The 21316-nt window shown below is 43.6% G+C and overlaps 1 protein-coding gene across 1 annotated transcript; it reads left to right on the forward strand.

The window, feature by feature from the left end:
- Positions 1 to 327: 327 nt before the first annotated feature.
- Positions 328 to 15252, forward strand: LOC144791883 (gastrokine-1-like). Its single transcript, XM_078666666.1, has 6 exons — positions 328 to 419; positions 2697 to 2750; positions 4753 to 4890; positions 5218 to 5328; positions 5773 to 5911; positions 14926 to 15252. The coding sequence occupies exons 1-6, from the start codon at positions 405 to 407 to the stop codon at positions 15018 to 15020; spliced, it is 552 nt and encodes a 183-aa protein (XP_078522792.1). The 5' UTR covers positions 328 to 404; the 3' UTR covers positions 15021 to 15252.
- The last annotated feature ends 6064 nt before the right edge of the window (positions 15253 to 21316 follow it).

The following is a 21316-nucleotide window of genomic DNA, read 5'->3' on the forward strand; positions in this document are numbered from 1 at the left end:
TGCACATTCCACGGCGCCCCTACAAAAGAATGAATGTGCTTTCAAACATAAATTCCATCTTCTGTTCTGCAGCTTGCCATTCCTCAATTGTGGACCTTCCCTTTAATCCAATACGCACGCCTCTCTGATCTTTTCTGTACAGCTGTCAACCCATAAATGAGAACAGGAGGGTGGAACGGTAGTGGGGATACATTCAAACCAATCCTATTTTGCAAATAAATGTGGTTGTTATCAGTTCTCTGCACACAGTTTCACAAGATAAGTAAATATTTTATCTTGTGGTGGGTCAGGGGTCTTGGTCGTGCACTGGGTTATATAAACAGGGAATTACCACTAAGCAACACAAGCATTTCTGCCACCACTCCTCATCTTTATTGTGTCCGAAGGGGCGCAACGCACCAAATATGATGAAAACCACTGTAAGTATCCCAGCCTCTTCTTATTTTTACAAGTATGTTTGGTGAAAGGTCTGGCCTGGACGGGCGGGTTGAAGATGCTGGACAGGAATAATATGCTTGATGGGTCTGATGTCAAAGAGCAGCAGGGTTCTCCTATACTCAACTTCGCAAAATCACCAAAGTGTGTAAGACTTGTTTACCATACGCACATATGTATGCAGAATTAATGGCTTGATTCCTAATGTTTGTAAGTTTCCCGTTAAATATGACCAGCACAGGAAACTGAATCACGCCGTGTGAATATTTATATATGCGTTATTTACTGAAGAACAACAATAATCCTTCAAGAACGTTGTTCACAGTAAATTAAATGGTGCATAAGGCAACTACTGGCTGGGTGTACAGGTGGTGCCATAAAATTGAAGGTTTGTGGACAGTGAATGAGGTTATAAGGCAGGACAGTACATATATTAGTAGGGTGCTTACGTAGGCAAAATGACGTAGTAAAACCCACTTTAGATTTTGATAGATTCTGCCTTCTGTTTCATCGTAGCTTGTTTTACAATACACAGCTGCTGGGGTATAAAAATTCTTCTAAGAGACTGGTTTTGATGACAATGATAGAGCCAGTTAAGGGCTACTTTTTGGAAATGTAAACACACAACCTGGTGAGACTTTCGCAAAAACCGACAAGGGAATCTCTGTTTTATCAACAGGGTGACCCTCAACGACAATGTGAAACATTACATGCAACCCTCAGCTGAATAACTTTGCTATCTTCGTTATCCTACTGTCGGACAGGTGGACATAGTGGGGGTCAAGGGTAGGGTATTAAGACCCATGACATGAAGGGACCTTTGAAAGGCTAGTATGGCAGAGCAATGTGAGTCACAAGCCTCGTTTTTGCCCATGATTTACAGAGATTGCTGTAGCAAGGTCAATAACATGTCAGACATTTTTGGTAGGGCAGGGAAGAGTCAGTCTTACTATCCAGAACGTGGTTCTAATAGGTTGCCATAGACAGTGTTTTTGGAAAATGTTTTAGAGTAGGGGGGCTGGCCGGTGGTGTCTGTGGTCACAAAACAGTTAGATGAATGCAAAGGGTAACATCACAAAATTAAATCCAACACAACCCGCGGTTGTAGACCATTGAAATGATATTGTATTGCAGCATACCTACTTTGATAAATAACTTCTTTAAATAGTGCTTCGGGCTCCAGTTTTTGCCAGAAGACCTGCCTTCCTTGTCACAGAGTTCACTCACTGTTGAGACTTCAAATGCATCATTTTTAAGCAGTGCTTAATTTGTAAAAGAAAGAACGCCGGTGCCGGTGCTCTCCTCAAAAGGCGGGGCCGGTGCACTTATAGTCAGTGCGCCTAGTACCACAGCTGAGAGTCTTAAATCCACCTCATGCCTCTTTATTCCAGTACTGGACACTCCCGACTTGCTTATTTCATTCTTGCAGGGCCCTGTTTTCTCCCTTTGTGGCGGTGAAGCCGTATTTTTCTTTCTGTCTTTTCGATCTGTGTGCATTTCACCTGATTCGGAAAAATAAGTGCCGGCCCCGCCTACAACCACCGGCTCAAATTAAGCACCGTTTTAACTGGAAAAATGTACAATAGTATACCAGAGTAGTTTAAGTCATACATGCATTACACAGAAAAGTAAAATCAATCCACCTTTTATTGACTGGAAATCTTTGCTTCCTTCATGTTTTAAGAAGCCCATTACTTTATGTTTGAAAATTTGTAAATATTAGAAAACACCTAGAGAATGCCTTATTTTTAAGCCTATGGCCACCTCCCTGCAATAGTGACACTTAAGTTCAAGGTGACGTTATTTTTAATGAAGACATATATAAAGTGATATGCTGCATGATAATAAAATTAAGAGTGGTTGGTCGTGAGTTACCTCTTTTCTATGTTGTTATATGTAACATTTGACTACCTTTAAAAACACAGACAACATAGCAAGAAAGTAGCTATTTAAAAAGCCTTTTCAATGCTTATTCTTCTTCGGAATGTTCTCCTGGTCATGTTGGGGGTGCTGCAGCACCTGCCGCCCCCCTCCTCTCAGCGCCACTGGCCATGGACGGGCCCCACAGATATGTTTACCAAGGCGGGGTACTTGAAACATCTGAAGGGCAAGAGTCCATCACGCCACACGTCAAATCGATATCTTTGAAGGGCTCCTTGGGCAAGGCCAGCGGGAAGTGACGTCATTGCACTGTATGCGTGATGCCATTATGAAAGAGGAAGTAGCATATTCCGACATTAATTATCTTCCTTTTTTCGCAGGTCCTGGTCGGGGTGCTTCTGGGAGTCTTCTTGGCACCAGTGCTTGCTGATGATGTAAGGGCAGCAGATGAAATGTACACTAGGCTCGAACCCTCTGTCCTGTATCCGGATTCCTCCGGTCTTCTCAAACCTCTCTGCGTGTTTATGAATGTTATACAGCGAGATATGTCTCGTGTGGAACACTTCTTTCATCTTTCCTCCTCAACTTCTTTCCATCCACCGCTCTGTTTCTGTATCATCACCCATCTCTTTCTCACTCTCTTTCTGCGTAGTTAAATTAATGTAATTTATTTAAGTTGTATTGAATACATAAATGCTTCAGCACTATGTTTTATAGAGTTCCGACGTACTACCACAGCTTAACAGGTATTGCTCTCTTAGTTTCTCTCTCCTCTGCATTGCATTTCATCCGACTCATCCCCTCTCAATCTAAATGCATTAATTTGACTCATTCACCAAAATCTACCATTCACCATCCATCCATCCATTGATCTTGCCTTTTCCACAGTTTGCCCATCCATCCATCCATCCATCCATCCACTCAACAAAGTTATCGAGCCATCTACATGTGAATTGAATGGTCAAAGATTGTTAGCTTATCTTTTTACATCAAATGATTCGAGGATATCACCGTAGCCTAAATGTCAAGGGATTTAGAAACTAACCCCGAGATGCATCAAAGTTATGTTTTGTGAGTCCTTAATAGCGAATTTTAAGGATTCGCTATTAAAGACTCGCAAAACGGGTGCATGTAGGAATCTCAATGTTATTTGCAATTCCTACTGATTCCTTATTTGCTAATCGCTAATTGCTAATCGCAAATAAGGAATGGCTTTCCCATTCATTCCTATGGGCCTAAAGGCCCATAGGAATGAATGGGGAGTCATTCCTTATTTGCGATTAGCAATTAGCGAATCGCAAATGTGCCGCAATTTCAAGGGTGCCAGGGTGTCCAAAGGACACCCTGTTGCACCCCTGAAATGGTAATGTTCACTGGTGTTCCGCACACACATGTCCCAAGGACATGTGTGTGTGTAATATACAACTTAGAAAAATGCACTTAAGTGCATATTTCTAAGTTTTTGCTATTTAGCACGTAGTTTGAATTCGCGGTAAATACCGACCCAGATTGCGAATTTGCAATCTTGGAATGGTTCATGCATTGCATTTAAGGAATCGCAAATTGCGATTCCTTAAATGCAATCGCAATTTGAGAACTCGCAATTATTTGCGAATTCTTAAATTGCGAGTGCATGAACCCTTGATGCATCTCAAATGCCATTTTTTCGGGCGCAAAAGGCCGAATTGTGCGATTCACACCGTTTGCGATCGCACAAATGCTTGATGCATCTACCTGTTAGTATTTCTGCAATGTTTAGACAAAGTATTGGAGAAACAAAAATCTAGAGGACAAAATATTGTGTCAAGAATATCAAGGGCAAAAATATCTTGAAGGTAAGCTTCTTCTATAGGTAAGCAAAGCTTTACTATATATAACTCCACATATATGTACTTTGAAAATACATATACCTACAAGGCACGTTGATGTGGAGGTCAGAATAATAAATCTATACTTACCTATTTGCACTTACCTTCTCGATATTTTGATCCTCAATATTTTTGACATTCTGTTCACACTATATTTCTGTTTCCGATATTCTGTCGATGATCCATTTCAGCAGTGCTTTATGCTTAAGTATTATCTATTGATATTGAGTTATTCGCATTCCTCTGAAAAATTAAATAAACACAAGTTGTTCATTTTACCTAGGACACCACTGAACTATGGGGTTGAATATTTGCTTTTTACCAGTTTAGTCAGTCGGATCAAAGACAAAACATTCTGTTACCCATATCAATGCTTCAAACACTTAAATGCAGGAGCAGAAAAAATGATGCCCTGATGAAGGAGATAAAGATGAGGCTTTGCATTTCCACAGTAAAGTGATAGTGGGAAAAGTCTGCAATAACTTTCGACTGCGCCAAACTTGAAATAGATCAGCTTTTCGCCATCATCCGTTGATTCACAGTAGTTCCTTGTGTCTTCCCCCTGAAGTCAATCCAGGTTATAAACCAAGGGAATGATGGAGGCAACGTCTACCAGACGGTGAACATCAACCAGCAGGTCAACGTGGCAGTTTTTAACATCTACTCTGGACGCAGCACAAGCAACGTGGTCCTGGACTACAACCAGGTAAGTGTAGAGCCCGCATCCCCTTCTCGCCCTGGAGACATACTATTAATGTGTCATTCCTGTAAGTCACAATGCAGGCTGCTTGGTGACGCTTAGGCCGCTCCTACTGCCACATTGCAGAGTTACAGCTCTTGTAGTCACAACATCATTGTTTGACCATATTCCAAATTTCTGTAAACATGGCGGCAGGATCAATTGCATCGAACAGTTGTAATTATATGGTAAAATGGTGAGGCGTGGGCAGTGTGTTGGATGGTGGGGCTGCCAGAACTGCTCGAAATGTGATAGGGAGTGAGTATTCACCGCTGTTGCCTCGCTCTCTTACAGAACATCATCGCTTACCACATGCCCTACAAAGGTATCTGCATAGTTGCCCATATGCACCTCAGCTCCTTCCCAGCACTTGGTCGATTTGAAGAATTTATTCACAGCAGAAGAGTAAGTTGAGCATGTTTCTTGAATCTGACAGGAGGGGCAGGTCTTTTCTCTAGGCTTGAAGAGTTTAGTTGTTTCTAGACAGACTTGTTCTCTGGTGACTATATGGTCTCGCTCCTCAACATTTCCTACTTGTCCGTATATTATCTAGGTTTAATAAAATCGTGTCCACTGCTAATATTTTGTATATCAATATTTGGCATGTCATCAATACTATCCCATCTGCCACCAACATCTTATCTTCCCTCATAACATCATCTCCTTTTATTATTACTTTGTCTGCCATCAATATCTTAACCCTCATTTGTATACGACACATACACAATATTGTATTTGCTGTCAATATTATCATATTTGTTTTTACTAATAATTCCTTATCTGCAGTCAATCACATCTCATCTGCCACCAGTTTCACATTGACCCATTTTTTGTCCCTACTACCAACAGGACCTGAAGAAGGACCTAAAGGCTCTGAGAAAGCACTACCAGATCACCAACAACCAAGTCAACAACCTGGCGCAGTTCGGTGGTGCCATCCAGGGCCTCTGCTGGGGCATCCCCACCTACTGGGCTGTTGAGTACCAGCGTAAGTAGAAAGTAGACGGCGAGAAAAAAGTACCACTTGCAAACATAGCTTTGCAGATGTAAATTGCATTTATATAGCGCTTACTACCCCACACAACTCTTTGAAGCACTTTGCGGCAAGTCACACGCTACTCTGGAACCCAAGATTAGAGATAAATGGTGGATTAGTATTGTGTGACCTTGTAGATCAGTTTGATCAAAACTTAAACCTGAATAAAGGTGTGGGTGTTGTGATGATTCAAGGAGGTAGTAGATTGGGGCTAGAGTGGTATATCCGAGAAGTGTTGATGCACTGGGGGTTGATGCTGGGAGTTTTTTTAGCACTTCAGCTGAGCTGGAAGGCTAGCAGGAAGCAACAACAGACATTCGGGATACTAATCATCTGACCATAGAGTGCATACTACAAAGTGATTAGGGGCATATTTACAAGCCCATTGCATCACTCCTGCGCTGCCGTTGCGTCACTTTTGTGACTCAGCGGCGGCATAAAAGTTGGGGCCCATTTACAACCTGACGCATCTAGGGAGATGCGTCATGTTGTAAAGCCCTGCGTCACATTATACCTGCGCCAAGTATAATGCATGCAGGGTAGGCGTTCCCATGCAAAAAGCCACGTAGAACTGCTGCAGTGAAATGTACAAGATTTCACTGCGTCACTCTACGCCTTCACTGCTTCAAAATCCCTACGCCTGCTCAGACCAGGTGTAAGGATTGATGCAGGGCATTTTACATGGGATCTATCTATGTTTTCTGGCGCATTGCTGGAGTTGCATCACTTTTGTGACAAACTCTAAAAATGGGTCACTTTTCCTCCAATAGATGCGTCATAATTTCTGACACATCTGTAATTCCTTTGGCCATCCTGTACTGTATTGTAAATACAGCGTATCCATGAGGGCGCAAGGACATTTGGAGGTGACGCAAGATAACTGCACGCATCTATGCAGATGCGTCAGTTCCTTGTAAATCTGCCACTTAGGGCCCGATTCACAGAACTAACTTAAGACAAAATCCTAAACTTACTACCATTTCCGTATTCACAGAAGGCACTTACTCATTTTGGTATTCACAGAAGACACTTACTCATTTTGGTATTCACAGAAGGCACTTACTCATTTCGGTATTCACAGAAGTTAGGACTCTTAACTTTAGGACTCCTAAATGCCTTCTGTGAATGCCGAAAGTCTTAAAATTAGGATTTTTCTCAATTTAGTAGTAGTAAAGTTAGGATTCCTAACTTTAGGACTCCTAAATGCCTTCTGTGAATACCGAAAGTCTTAAAATTAGGATTTTTCTCAGTTTAGTAGTAGTAAAGTTGAGAAAAGTCCTAATTTTAAGACTTTCGGTATTCACAGAAGGCATTTAGGAGTTCGAAAGTTAGGAGTCCTAACTTTACTACTACTAAATTGAGAAAAATCCTAATTTTAAGACTTTTGGTATTCACAGAAGGCATTTAGGAGTCCTAACGTTAGGAGTCCTAACTTTACTATTATAAATTGAGAAAAATCCTAACTTTAAGACTTTCAGTATTCACAGAAGGCATTTAGGAGTCCTAAAGTTAGGACTCCTATCTTCTGTGAATACCGAAATGAGTAAGTGCCTTCTGTGAATACCAAAATGGTAGTAAGTTTAGGATTTTGTCTTAAGTTAGTTTTGTGAATCGGGCCCATAGTGTGTAAGCTCTTCAGTATTATTAAAAACAGATGTTATTAGCCAACTGAATACCACTCGTTATTCACCTGAAAAGGGCGAAGAGCTGAGTTGGTCCTTCCAAGACTGACATGTGCAAACTCATTTTAGAAATATATATCTACAGCAGGCTGTCAAACCGCTGGGATACAATACTAACCATAAAGGCACGAGCTAAGCAGGCTGCAAGATCACAGAGCATGGAGGCAGCATTCCTTGGCACTATAAGGGGTTTGCAGGATAAGGAAATAAATCAAATATAACAAAAATATCAGCTCTATGAAAAATGCTTACGAAGGTGCTTTGTCGGACTTTAAAGCAAACCAAGGCTAGTTTTGCTCGAAACCCTTTGAAGTTCCTTCGTGGAGCATCAGGAAAAATTAATTAGGACAACTTGTTTATTTTTCTTTTGGAAGATCAGAGTGTCTTTTAATGTGGGCATCGCGCCAGAACCGTCAAGCCTATTCTGGGCAGCTACACGGCTTCTATTTTTAGTTTTGTTCAGACACAGACAGGTAACTCAGCGAGTTAAAACACCCACCACAGAGATGTGCTTTCAACTATCAGCTCACGGGTTTCCATTCCTTTGAAACACAGCTCAGCCTTTGTCCCTCGAGGACAATAAATTAAGTATCGTAGCCTTGGTGGAGATAGATGTTTTTTTTTCTTATTATTTTTAAGCACAAATGCAAGCGGAAACGATGTGCTTATTTGTCCCAATTTTTTAAAACGGAAAATATACACAGTAGCTCTTCTTCTGAGGGACTCTTCAGCCTTTCACTCGTTACGGTTGGGTCAATATCTGTGCTGATTGACAAGGAAGGTTAAAAAAAGATGTCATTGCAATAAACAGCAAGGGCGGCTCTTCACCCCACTGCTCTCAGAGCAGGAAAAAAATAATTGAAAATAACCTCGTTATTATAATTTTATTTTTCACTACGAGGCTGGGTTAGGTTGGGGCAGGACTGAGGTCACAGCGGGAGGAGTGTGCATGATGGTTTTGCTCCTGTCTTCGGCAGGCCAAACTGTCATGCGCACTTTGCATCTTCCCCACCATGCTGTAATGCACAGTCTGGTGAGGAACATTCACAGGCTCCCTGTCCCCGTCTGAGCACCGAACCACAGCGCTTACACCAATCACAGTGCTGCATTGCAGTGTTGTGATTGGCTTAGGGAAGCCTGTGTGCTTCCTGGACCGAAGCTGGGTAGAAGGCAGCCGTGAGAAGGGGCCAAAGCAGAGGATAGACAGCCGCCATGAAAAGGTACGTGTTTTTAAAATATATGTATTTTGTTCACCCCACACCCTGTCCCCCTGCTCCGCCACCCCCGTTCCCTGCCAGCCGCCACTGATAATTAGTTGAATATGTAAACACCATCATTTCCTCTACAATTTGACTTGATTTAGCTTTTATACAGTGCTCCGTTCCCCATTTGGGTGTTCTTGGGCCATAGACCATAAGTAGGAAGGTTATAAAGTGAATACAACGGTTTTCAGTTGTTTCCTAAACTACAAAAGAGAGACAGTGCGGCGTGAAGCTTGGTAGATAATGTATTCCAGGCGGTCACTGTTAGGTGGCCAAAGTTTGGCCACCTAACCTGGCTTCCCTGATACGCAGAATGGTGAGTCGGTGTGCAGACGTGGAATTTAGTCTGAGAGAAAGGTTATATCTCTAAACAATGTCTTGTAGTAGGGCCAAAAGAGTGTACAGACCAACGGCAAGAGCACAGACCCTTAAACACGCGTCTTTTCTCAAAAGAAAACCATGGAAGGTGTTGCAGTTGACAGGATGTTGGCAGTACTTCCGGGTCTCCTGACGGAGTAGGGCTGCTGCAATTTGAATCAGTTGCATGCGGTGAATCTGCGTTTTTGGGACACAAAGGAAGACAGAATTACAATAATCCAGTATAGCCACAATGGTGGATTGGACAGTGATTACCCTCTGCTCAAACAGTCGCATAGGAAGAACTTTTCCAGGAACTTTCAACGTAAAAATTAATTAGCAGTAGCTTTAGAAATATTTTCATGAAAATTCAAGCTGGTATCAAAGATGATTCCAAGTGTTTTAGCAGATAGAGAAGTGTGGCAGAAGGGCGAGCTCGCTAGGACGTCAAATAGAGTCCCAGAGGCAGCAGAAAGCCTTTAAATCAAATCTTAAGGTCAAAAATTGTTTAAACCCTGAGTACTCACAAACATTTCCCAAGGGACCAAAAACCGTTGTCTGTCATGTGACTGAGGGCTGCATTGAATCCAGCAGGGTGGTGGTCAGGAGCAGGGGCAGTGCTGGTAAGGTGGGTGTAGGGGAAGCAAAGCATATGCATCTAGTGGCTGAATTGCACAATGTGAAACCAGAAAACCTGGGATTAATCCTGGCTTCCCCACATCACCAAAATGTGTGATCCTAGGCAAGTGTTTTATTTCACTTTTCCTTCTTTTTCCTCAGTACTATAAATAAAAGGACATCAAAATACATGCTTTCAAGATGTGCATTGTACAAAACCTCCTCCTGTGTTTCATTTAATAAACTATAATGTTGTCCATGTATAATAGGAAATCAGCCCAAAGAGTGCACCTAACAACTGACTTGCATCTTGTTCACTACTGACATTGTTGTCCGGGAGGGGGAGGGTTGGGAGGGGTGAGATTTGAATGTTTGTAAATTCATATTTGAAAACTTTTGCTTAAAAAAAACATACTTCTCAATGCACTGATATAATGTGACATACTAAGGTGAAATGGTTCTGCATGTTAAGGGAATTCACTTTTAGGATTTTGAAGAGACCCTGTCATACCTTTATACTTTTGCTGTAAAGTATCTTTAAAAGTAAAGGAGTTTCTCAAGTTAAGTGGTGCAGGCTAACCTACTTAATTCCTTTCTTTAACTTCAATTAACCTTTAAATAAAGCCTTGCCTATTTATTTAACTTCTTTCTCAATGTTAGTGCTGAGATGAGAGAACAGGATCCCAGTGCTGATGTTGACCAAGGGGCCACATGGAAAGATCTGGAGGGCCGAATGCGCCCCGTAGGCCATATTTTGAGTTTCACTGGTTTAAACCTTGCTTGTGCAAGATCACTTACCAGCATAAGAACAAGCTAGGCGCCACCACCATAAAAGGACTAGGAGAAACCAAAAGGTAGGATCAAGGAAACTAACGGGGTAACAAAAGATCAACAAGAGTGGGACGCAGATTCTTGGGGAACACCTTATTTGATGACTTTGAATTGGGATTGAAAAGAAACGATCAACACTTCCTGGGAGTGGTAGGCCGAAAAAGACGTTAGCTAGTTGAGAGCACAGTCTCTTACCCCAGTCCCGGGTAGACCGGTAGCCAGTGTGGGGTTGAAGATAGTGTCGAAAGCGGTCAATAAATAAAGAATGATTAAGATGGCTGAGCTTCCAGCATCTAGGAAGGTAAACAACCTTTACAACGCAGCTTTTACATCGCAGAGCCTTTACAACGCAACCATTACAACGCAAACTATTACAACGCATTGCTCTGGGGGGCGCTCTAGGATAGGGAATAGGTTAATTTACTATCCAATAACCTTCCCTAGTGTCCACGGTGACTGGAGTTGGAATAGTAAATTAAACTATTCACTATCCAGCACCCCAAAGCACTATGCGTCGTAATGGACTGCGTTGTAATACTTGCGTTGTAAAGGCATGCGATGTAAAAGCATGCGTTGTAATGTCATCCATCCATCTAGGAACATTCTGATTTCATTAGGAAATATGATTACCTCTGAGTTAGTGCTAAAACTGAATCCATTCTGAAATCAGACTGATGAGGGTCAAAGTGGTTATTGCTTTCGAGAAGACAGAGACTTGAGAGTTAACATGAGATTCAACATTTTTTTTGTAGGGACCGGGTAGTAGAGTGATGGGTCTGTAATTGGATTACGTTTTGAAATCATCATAAGTTTTATTTTTTTATTGGACTGCCTTAGACTTCTTTCCGCTGCTACAATGGCAGATTACTGATGTTTTCTAGAAAGCATATTATAGCACATGCGTCTCATCTCTCATGATAATGCTGAAACCAGGCATACAACTAAGTGTGATTGTAAATTTACCACTTAAATAAATGTTGACATAAACACATTGCAGCCTATTTTTTCACAGTACACAAAATAAATATCGATAGGTATTATTAACATCAGCAGAAAGCAAAGGTGCCAAATGTATATAAAATAGTAAAAGAAAATAATCGCATACATCCTGAAGCCCCAGTTATTATCAATCTCAACCAGGTATTTTGCATCTTTGAAGGTGATACTATTCTACAACACCTCCTATGTCCCTACACAATACAGATAGGCAGTGTACTTTGATGCATTGTGATTTGCCCGTAGCACCCACAAATCTCAAGGCAAACACTGGGATCCACTGGGATTTGATGCATTTAGGGATGTGGTCCAATTTCTGTCATCCTCTATTACAAGCAGGGTCCCACACTGGGTTTTAATTTCTGGCTGGTATTTTCTGGGGACAGAGTATAAAGTTATAAAGTAGTACTCCTTGAATGAGGCTATCTTACTTGCTCTTAATTGTTATGAACATTGGCAAAGCCAGTAGGTCAGACTTTAATGTGCCAACGCATTCAAGCACAGGCATTCACAAATGCTGTTTGCCTGTTTTGCTAGTAAAATGCAGTTGATCACTTTAAAGCATGCCCTACTGGCTTTGCCACTGCTGGGAAAAAAATAAGTAACAAATAGATACATACAGGAGATAAACCAATGAATGTGATAAACAGTGTCATTCAGTGTCCTGTTCAGATGTAAAAGAAGAATTTCCTGGAAGGCAGAATAATACACTAAATAGCCAATAGCATTATTTGAGAAAGTCAGACTCCTCTGGGTGGAGCCCATTCAATATATATTTACAAACAGTAGTAACAGTATGCCCTGCTGACAGTTGCATTGTTAAGCCAAACCTAAAAATAAACCTCCGCTCCAGAGTGGTGCTTGTAAGACGAAATAACGCAATTCCGAACCAGAGTCTGGCAATGCTGCAAACTGGCAGAAAAAGAAACCAAGGGGCAGATTTATGAGGCACTTGCGCCACGTTTACGCCGCTGTTGCGTCACGCAAGGCGGCGTAAACGTGGCGCATCCCTACGAACGATTTACAACGTGACGCATCTAGGCAGATGCGTCACGTTGTAAAGCCCTGCGCCGCTTGTGGGCATTCCGGCGCAGGGTGGGCGTTCCGGGGCAGGTGCGCCTCGCAAAAGTGGCTGAGTGAAATCTATAAGATTTCACTCAGTCACTTTCAGGCCAATGCTGCGTCAAAAGCCTGCGCCTGCTTGAAGCAGGCGTAGGTCTTGATGCAGCATTGTGGAGATGGGGCACCCCCGAGCCTTGCTGGAGCTGCGTCGCGCTTGCGACGCAACTCCAGCAATGCGTCACCTTTACGGCACAGATGCGTCACGCATCTGTGCCGTTTTTGCCCCATGGTGCGCCGCATCATAAATGCGGCGCATCTTGGGTGGCGGAGCTGTGGCGCACTGTGGCGCATGTTAACTGGCGCATCCCTGGGGATGCGCCAGTTAACATAAATCTGCCCCCAAATCACTGGAACAACGGAGGGGCAAGCAAAGGGCTTAAACTCCCCTTGGTATATGATTCATGTACTACTATTGCTCCAATAACTATGTAAATGTGATGCTGCAGCGAGATGAACCCAAAACCATTTATTAACAGTAGGGCACGTATAGCAGATGCAATGAACGGCAATATTTTTTGCAATATTTCGAGAGGATTTAATGAAGGGGGTTATTAAAACCTAATAAACAAATAACATCTGCTGGGGAGTACAGGTCTGTAAACAGGCAGACTGGAAGGACTCTGAGCTTAATTAACAAATTTCCCCAGTGTCAGGCATTTACCCCAGTCACTAGATGCAAAACCAACATTTTATGGTCTGGTACTTACCTAAGTCCCCTACTCCAACTACAGACTCTGGGATAAGAATGGCACCTCCCTCCCCCAGGCTAACAGTATTTGAAACCACACCAAATTTTATAGTTTTGGATCCAGCCGTATTTATTAAAAATTAACAAACAATTTAAAAAAAACATTATATATAGAAATTTACGCAGAAAGTAGAGATACATTGAAAGAAAGATGTTGTTACGGGGCTAACCTTAAAATAGTCTAATACACAAAACACTCCTACCGTAAATCTAGCAAAGCATACCTTTACTTTCTGCGTGTCCCATCTAGAGCCTACGGCAAAGTCAATGACTGGCTGCGCACCCGATCCCAGTGTTCTACCAATACTACTCCCGGAGTAAGGTTGCGCAGGGGGTACAGCTTATCGGACGGATACTACCCCCCGGGCCCCCCCTACACCCTGTGCCTTTATGGGGGCTGCAGACTTCTCCATATTGGTGCCTTGATGCGCATGCGCGTGCAGGGTTGGCCCCAGGTCCACTGGGAAGATTGACTCCCCTGGCCCCCGCACCCCGACAGCCTACTTACCAGCTGTCACTACCCCTGGAGTTAAATGGTGTTGACCGCTAAGGACCGAAGAATATGCTTACCAATCATTACCTTACCGCCTGACCAGAGACACCACTAAATACGACAATATTAACTGCAAAAAATTAAAAACTTCAAACTTTATTTACACGGTCATACAGAATTATTTACATTCAATATTTTGTCACCTGAAAATAAAATGGTCAAGGGAAACAAAAGACAATTATCCATAAACCCAAAACAAAACCTACTAACAAAATCTGCCTTAGGGGATGGTGGGTGGGAAAGAAAGCTGATTACGGGCCCCCAGCCGGCCCGGTGGGTGTTCCTGTTGGGAGCAAGAACAAGAGACTGTTCTGCTCCCCACTTCCCCCTTATAAGGAGGTGGCGACCAGGCAGACCAGCCCAGACCAGTCTACCTGGTCGCAGGCTGTACATTTTGGAGCCGGAAGCACCGAAGTGCTTCCGGTTCACAAACACTGCCTCCTACCATTGGTGGGCATGCCGGGGGGATCGCCACGTCATTGCTGACGCGGCTTCCCCCCTCACCTGAACGGGGACTAGCGCGACCGCCATAATGGAGTTGCATGCTATTCTAGCCCTCGCCTTTTCGAGCACTGACTGACGAATTTTCACTGAATTTTCCAAAAGCCATTCTTCCACCAATCAGTCTGTAAGAAATGTGCAAGAGTTGGTGCAAATAATGGTGATTATCTACACCAACTCTTTTGCAGTTTATGAAATTAAAAATGGCGGGTGTTTTAATGTTACTGAATTTTCTATGAGCTTCTATCGTATTATGTTTTTTTTAGATCCAGCTGACCTTGTTCTTTAAATTACAGCTCCCCAACCACTGGAGATCGGCGCAGGCGGATGTGCTGGAGCCAGGTTCCTCTTCCTGGAGATCGGGTTGTGCGGAGGGATACATTTATTCTAAATGTGTGAGGCGTTAGGATTCCAATCCTGGCAGTCTTCCCGTCACACACAACAACACAAGATGTCTGCACTATCTCGGGGGGAGAAGGCGTGTTAAGAATGCACAATCCATAATAAATTAACATTTAGAGGAAGAGGATACTTGTCCCAATGATATTCAATGCACCTGCAATTTGTTACTATTCGTCCAATGTTTACATGCACAATAAATGCCTTGTGCTTTGCCCGTCTAATAGTCTGTTGACTTGTGTGCGACCATGATCGGCCAATTTTAGAAAAGAATGACCCAATTATCTAGTCTCATTACATAAAAAAACAAAAAGATGAATTAAGAAATCAATGACCCAATAAGTGAGTGGGTACTATCCCTAGAATGATGCATGGGGTATGTAAACACCTGGATCCACACAACAAACTTTCACCCTACTTGCTAAATTGTAGGCAGGTCAGATATTCAGGAACTTAATCAAGAGAATCTCTGGGAAGACGTTGCCTAACAAAGGCAGGCAGGGTTGGGGGGTGCAGGAACGGGCTAGTCCAGCTGAGTCGGGAAATAGGGATCAGCTCAAGAATGCTTAGGAGAACAGAAACTAGAAAACAGTGTTCCAATTAAGACCTTTTGAAGTTTAGAAAAAAAAAACTAAAGTTAAGTGGCAGGAAGTAGCAGACTTCAATAGCATGCACCAGGGTCCAACCGGGACAAAAAATAGGTTTGGGCGCCAAAATAAAAGTGGCCCCTTTAGTGATGTAAATAAAAAAGTGGCCCACATTTGCAAATTAGTACAGTTTTGAATTTGCAAAGAAGCACTGTATGGGTATTTGGCAAGGGATGGGAGACTACATGCATTTGAGTATGCTGCAGGCAATATTTGTGGAAATATCAGGGAAGTCAACAGTAACAAGCATTGGCACAACCAGTAAGTCACTGCAATCAGAGAGCTATGGGCGTTGTCAGTGTTTTCAGCATTGCTGAATAGCGGTGGCATCTTAACTTTTCAAGCAACACTGGTCACTTTCACACTTCTTCACTATATTGTTGATAATGAAAGCACATTTCCCTCTCATAGACCGCTAATCTGCACCTGTTGGTATGTATAATTTCCGTATATAGTCATCATGAGAGTTTTTGCTTTCCTTCACTATAGTTACTATCTACCGGCAGTACGGCCTAGTTCTAAAAATATGTTAGTTGATAGTACATGGAATTACCCTTCACCCTAGGTGAACCTTATCGTACCTGCTTGAGTCTGTGCCAGTGCAATGTGTCACCGCCATGGCACTATACCGGTAGCTGCAGTGCTTTAAATGGGTCGGTACTGTTCGTTACTGAGTACCAGCACTTTTTTATTTTGAGAGGGAAAGTACCTGCACTTCTCAAGAGTGACGTAATACTTTTATTTGGAGAGTATCGGCACTGCTCAGAAACAAGCAGGTACTCTGATACAGAGCACCAGCACTTCTTTTTTTCCATTTCAGCATTGAGTAGGTGTAATGGGAATTGTAGTCCCAGTTTACGCAGGACAATAAGCAATATTAAAAATGTTACTATGGTGTAAGAGTACACAGCAGAGTACATATACTTGAAAGTAGTTATAGGGTATAGGAAGCACATCTAAACCAGCATTCTGCTTACACCAACTTTAGTTACTTTTACAGTCTAGTCTCAATGAGCATTGTCTATGACCTAATGACGTCACCAGGCTGTAATGCTTCACCACTAAGTGAAATGGAACTTGTAGTCCCAAACATCTCAGAGCAAAAACAATATCAAAAGTGTTTTAATGATACAACAAAAACACTAAAGTGATACTAAAAAGATAAATGAAATGACGGACTGTCTCAATGTAGTTGATGAAATGGTGATTTATGTTATCCCCGCGTTTGCACACACATGCTTCCTGCGCCCCCTGGAGTGCTGACGAACCAGCCTCCCTGCTGCCTTTGTTACTGGGGATCGATATAGCAGCACCGCTGCAAAACCGGCCCCCAGTAACAAAAATAGCCCTCACCGCTGCAAAATTATGACCCCACACTTCCAGCCCGATACGACCAGTCCGGCCCTAAATGTAAGAAGTTAGCCATTCTTTTAACAAAATCAAAAGCAGTTTGTTAGCCTCTCACGAGTTTCATGTAAGAATTCTTAAGCTGTGCTAGTCAGGTTGTCAATTTGGGACACATTCTTTCAGGATTGGTGAACCATAGAAGTGAGCACCACATAAACAGAAAAAAGTTATAGGGCGGTGTGAATTTGATTGCTATAGAAGATATGTTTGCATATGTCAGTCTGATAGATTTTCTGTCCGCCTCAACCCTCCTCTCTTCATTTCATGCAGATTGTGTGGTGGCATTGGTAAAAAGGAAAATGCAGGGGCTATTTGGGGAGCAGTTGTGATTTAGTATTGAGAGAGTCCCGGTAGAGTGTTGACTTTATAAGGAGATATGATGGTGAAGCTTTTACCCACTGCACTAGAGTCACCCAAGCGAATAGGGTGCTTACATGTGTAGGTACACTTCCAGAAGAGTACATTAGTGCATTTTACATATGCCATGTTACTTAAGTCCTTGTATTAGTCCATTTTGTTTGGTACGTAAGGGTGGGGGCTGCCGAAATAGGCATCCAAATGCCCCCATCACCCCAAATCTTTGCCACAAGGCCACAGGCTTTCTATCTCCCCAGGAGGCAGATTGGGGCAATATCCATTATCTGTCCCCTCAGCGGCAGAAAGCCTACTAGGCATCAGGTGGATATGTAGGAGGGGGGGCTGCCCAGAATGGACATGCCAATGCCCCCACATCCCAAAACAAAATGCCACAGTCTTTCTGCCTCCCTGTGAGGCAGATGGGAGCATTAGCGCCTTATCCAACCCCAGGGCGGGAAAAGGTCCACTAGGCACCAGGGATTCTTTTTTTAATTACATGTAGGGGTGGGGGCTACCCAGAATGTGATTGCCAATGCTCCCAACCCCCCATACAAATTAGCTACAGTCTTTCTGCCTCTCCCAGGAGGCAGATGGAGGCAATAGTCCTTGATCTGCCCATTGGGGGACAGAAAGCCCACTAGGCAACAGGGATTTAGTTGTTTTTTTATACTTAGGGGTGGAGGCTGCCAAGAATGGGCTTGCTAATGCCCCTAGCCTCAATAAAGGCATTCTGCCACTCCCCAAAAGGCAGATCGAGTCAATTGCCCACTAGGCACCACGGATATGTTTATGGGCATGCTAGGGACAAGCCCCATAGGCAAGGGTCGCTCTCCTTTTTTTAGGTACACATTTTGACAGTTTCATTTATATTTTTTGTCTCAGCTGCACCCGTGGTGTCAGAAAAACACTAGAAACCAGGGTTGGTCAAGCAGCAATCTGCCAGGACTGGTTGCTGTTCTCACTCCGGCCCTGCTTGGCTGGCGGTGTGCAGGGATGGCGCTGGGCTGGTGAAGTGCATGGTTGGCGCTTGGCTGGCAATGTTCGTGGATATTGCTTGGCTGACTGTGTGCATGGATGGCATTTGGCTGGCAGTGTACGTGCATGGCTCTTGGCTGGCAGTATGTATAGTAGGCGCCTGCCTGGTGGTGTGTGTGGATGGCGCTTGGCTGGGGGTATAAGTGGATGGCGCTTGGCTGCTAGTGTGTGTACTGACTCTTGGCTGGTGGTGTGGCTTGCATGGATCACCCAGCGTTTCCTTACCCAGAATCCCCCACAAACCTCAAATTTACTAACAAAGTCACATTTTCCTCACACTGCTGTGTGGGTAAGTTGTAGGATCACCGTGGAGGCACAAATTTCCTACCACCCAGCAGTTCCCTTGGACTCCCAATCAAAATTACAGTGGCGTCACTAGGGGGTTGCGGGTGGTGCGGACCGCACCGGGTTTCATGGGGTGACACCAATCTGTTTAGTTACGCGCTGGCTGGCCTGGCTCGCTCTCGCTTAGAACTGCACAGTGGAGTGGAGTGCAGCCTGAGCCTCGGCTCATCCTCGCCCTCACCTGCTGCCAGTGCTGCTTTAATTTATACTGTAGTGCGGTGCGTGCAAGCCGGCCCGCAACTAGCGCACACCACCACAATGGCGCGCAGTTGTGCAGCGCACCTGCTGCTTACAAATTAAAATACTGCTGCGTCTGCTACTACTGCAGTCAGTGCAGTGAGAGAGTGTGTGCACTGCAGCCGCCACGTCGCCATGCACGCACGCACCGATGCATGTGATGAACGTGCTGGTGCGATGCGGATGCGCGGCGTACCCCCCCAGTTTGTGGGTCACAGGGCCGTCAATCTTTAGCGCTACCAATGACAGCCCTGGGACAGCCCCCGCTCGCTGGCTCCTCTGCTCTGACGCATCGCGGCGGTCACGCGCCAGGTACGAGAGGAGACGAGACGGCAGCGCAGGGGAGTGCCGAGTCACGAGTGTGTGCTATAATAAAGAATTAATTGGATGTCATCTTCTTTGATATCACGATTCTCGAGCGCCGTCGTCTCCTTCTCCCCTTCAAATTTGGGACTGACTAACTTCTTGTGGAAGTGCAACTAATGCAAAAGAAAAAACGTCAACGGTCATCTGTGTGTCCCATGGATTTTTTTTAAAGCCTGGTCTCTGTGGTGTGCAGCAGGCGCACAAATGGAAACACGCCCCTCTAGTCTAGTGCACCTAAAGCTTTCTTCCTTAATCCTTGAGCAGTCACGATAGGCCTGGGGAGTGGGGACTGCGGTAATGGTTAAATAGAAGGCCCTGTCCGCCTGCCCTTCCAGCCTCCTAGGCTAGTCCTGACCCGGGCGTGCATGTGCTTGCAGTTGCACACGGCCGGCGCCGGCCATAGCAGCAACCAAGTTCAGCGTGACTTTGTGCTGATGCTTCACCACTGAAAACTCATGACACATAGCTCACTATTTCTCTCACTTGGCACTACACCTGTAACTATAGTGGTGTCACATAATTACAGTCCAATTACCAGGGCTCGTGTTGAACTCTTTCTTATTACACAAATTTCATTATACTGATCCACTAATCCTTTTTGGGATCCGGAATAGCGTGCTACTCGCTGAAAAGCGCTCTGTCGCCTCGTCAGGGTTAGTAAGAGCAATATAAATGCAATTACAGTACAATACAATACAAATAGGCTCAGTCTTAGTACGGATGCTTCAGCACACCTTTCTTGTGAGATCACATACCTTACAATACCTTGCAGCGCCTCCCTTGACTATGCAGATGGGACACTCTATAAAACTTTACTCAGACACAGTTTGTCAAAGACAGCAGTCAATTGCAGTGTATTAAAAAATAAAAAAGGTTTCCTAACATATATGCCTTCTGCCTCTCAATCAGAGTAGGGTTGAGTCAAGTTCAAAGTTTCTTTCAACCTTTGCAAGGGTTTGTGGAAAACGTTGTGAAGCTGGCTAGCTTTTCCAATTCACGTTTGCAGACAAATTGCAGCTTTTTGGACAATTTATTTGCATTTGTGTCAGACTAAAACAATGGTTGTGCTTAAGATATACTTTGCAAGACACTCTTAGAGGGTCATGTAGACCTTCGGAAGGTTTACAGGCCACTGGTGCGGTACAAAACTCAACTCATCCTGACATGTTTATTACTTGCCCCTCGGGCTCGACATGTAGGATTAAGTTGCATCCAGTGATATAACTGACGCTCTTTCACCACTATGTCATGGTCAAATGCTCAACAATTCTTTTTTGTAAGTGATGAGGGGGTGACACCATGAGTTACCCGCACCGGGTGACCCCAACCCTAGTGACGCCACTGAAAAATGATACCTCACTTGTGTGGGTGCCCAAAGTAGTACCAGCCTCAACCCATATAAAGAAACTGCCCTTTTGGACCCGCTTTGGCCCCCCTAAATCCCCACACGTTTTTGGCCCATCCATGCTGAATCACCTGCAAACCTCAAATTTAGCTAAAAAAATCGCATTTTCCTCACATTTCTGTATAAGATCACCGTGCCGGTACAAATGTCCTAACACATAGCATTCACCTTGGTCTCCTCATAAAAATGATACCTCACTCTATATTTTGTTACCATTTCAGAAATATATAGGTTTCTTTGGTACCTATTTTTCGCTTTTTATATTTTACCAAATTAATTGCTATATACCCGGTACACAATGAAAAACCATTCCAGGACTCAGCTCAGTTATTGGCTCTGAGTTCCTCTAGTTCTTGGTGACCCTACAATTCCTATATAACCCCACAACCAGAAAGGTCCAGCGGATGTGACGGTATATTTCTTTTAAAAATCTGTCATACTTAAAAGAAGTTACAGATGAAAATGTTGGCACAAATGGCTATTTGTTTC

Source organism: Lissotriton helveticus, chromosome 11, assembly GCF_964261635.1.
Source record: "Lissotriton helveticus chromosome 11, aLisHel1.1, whole genome shotgun sequence".
Lineage (NCBI taxonomy): Eukaryota > Metazoa > Chordata > Amphibia > Caudata > Salamandridae > Lissotriton > Lissotriton helveticus.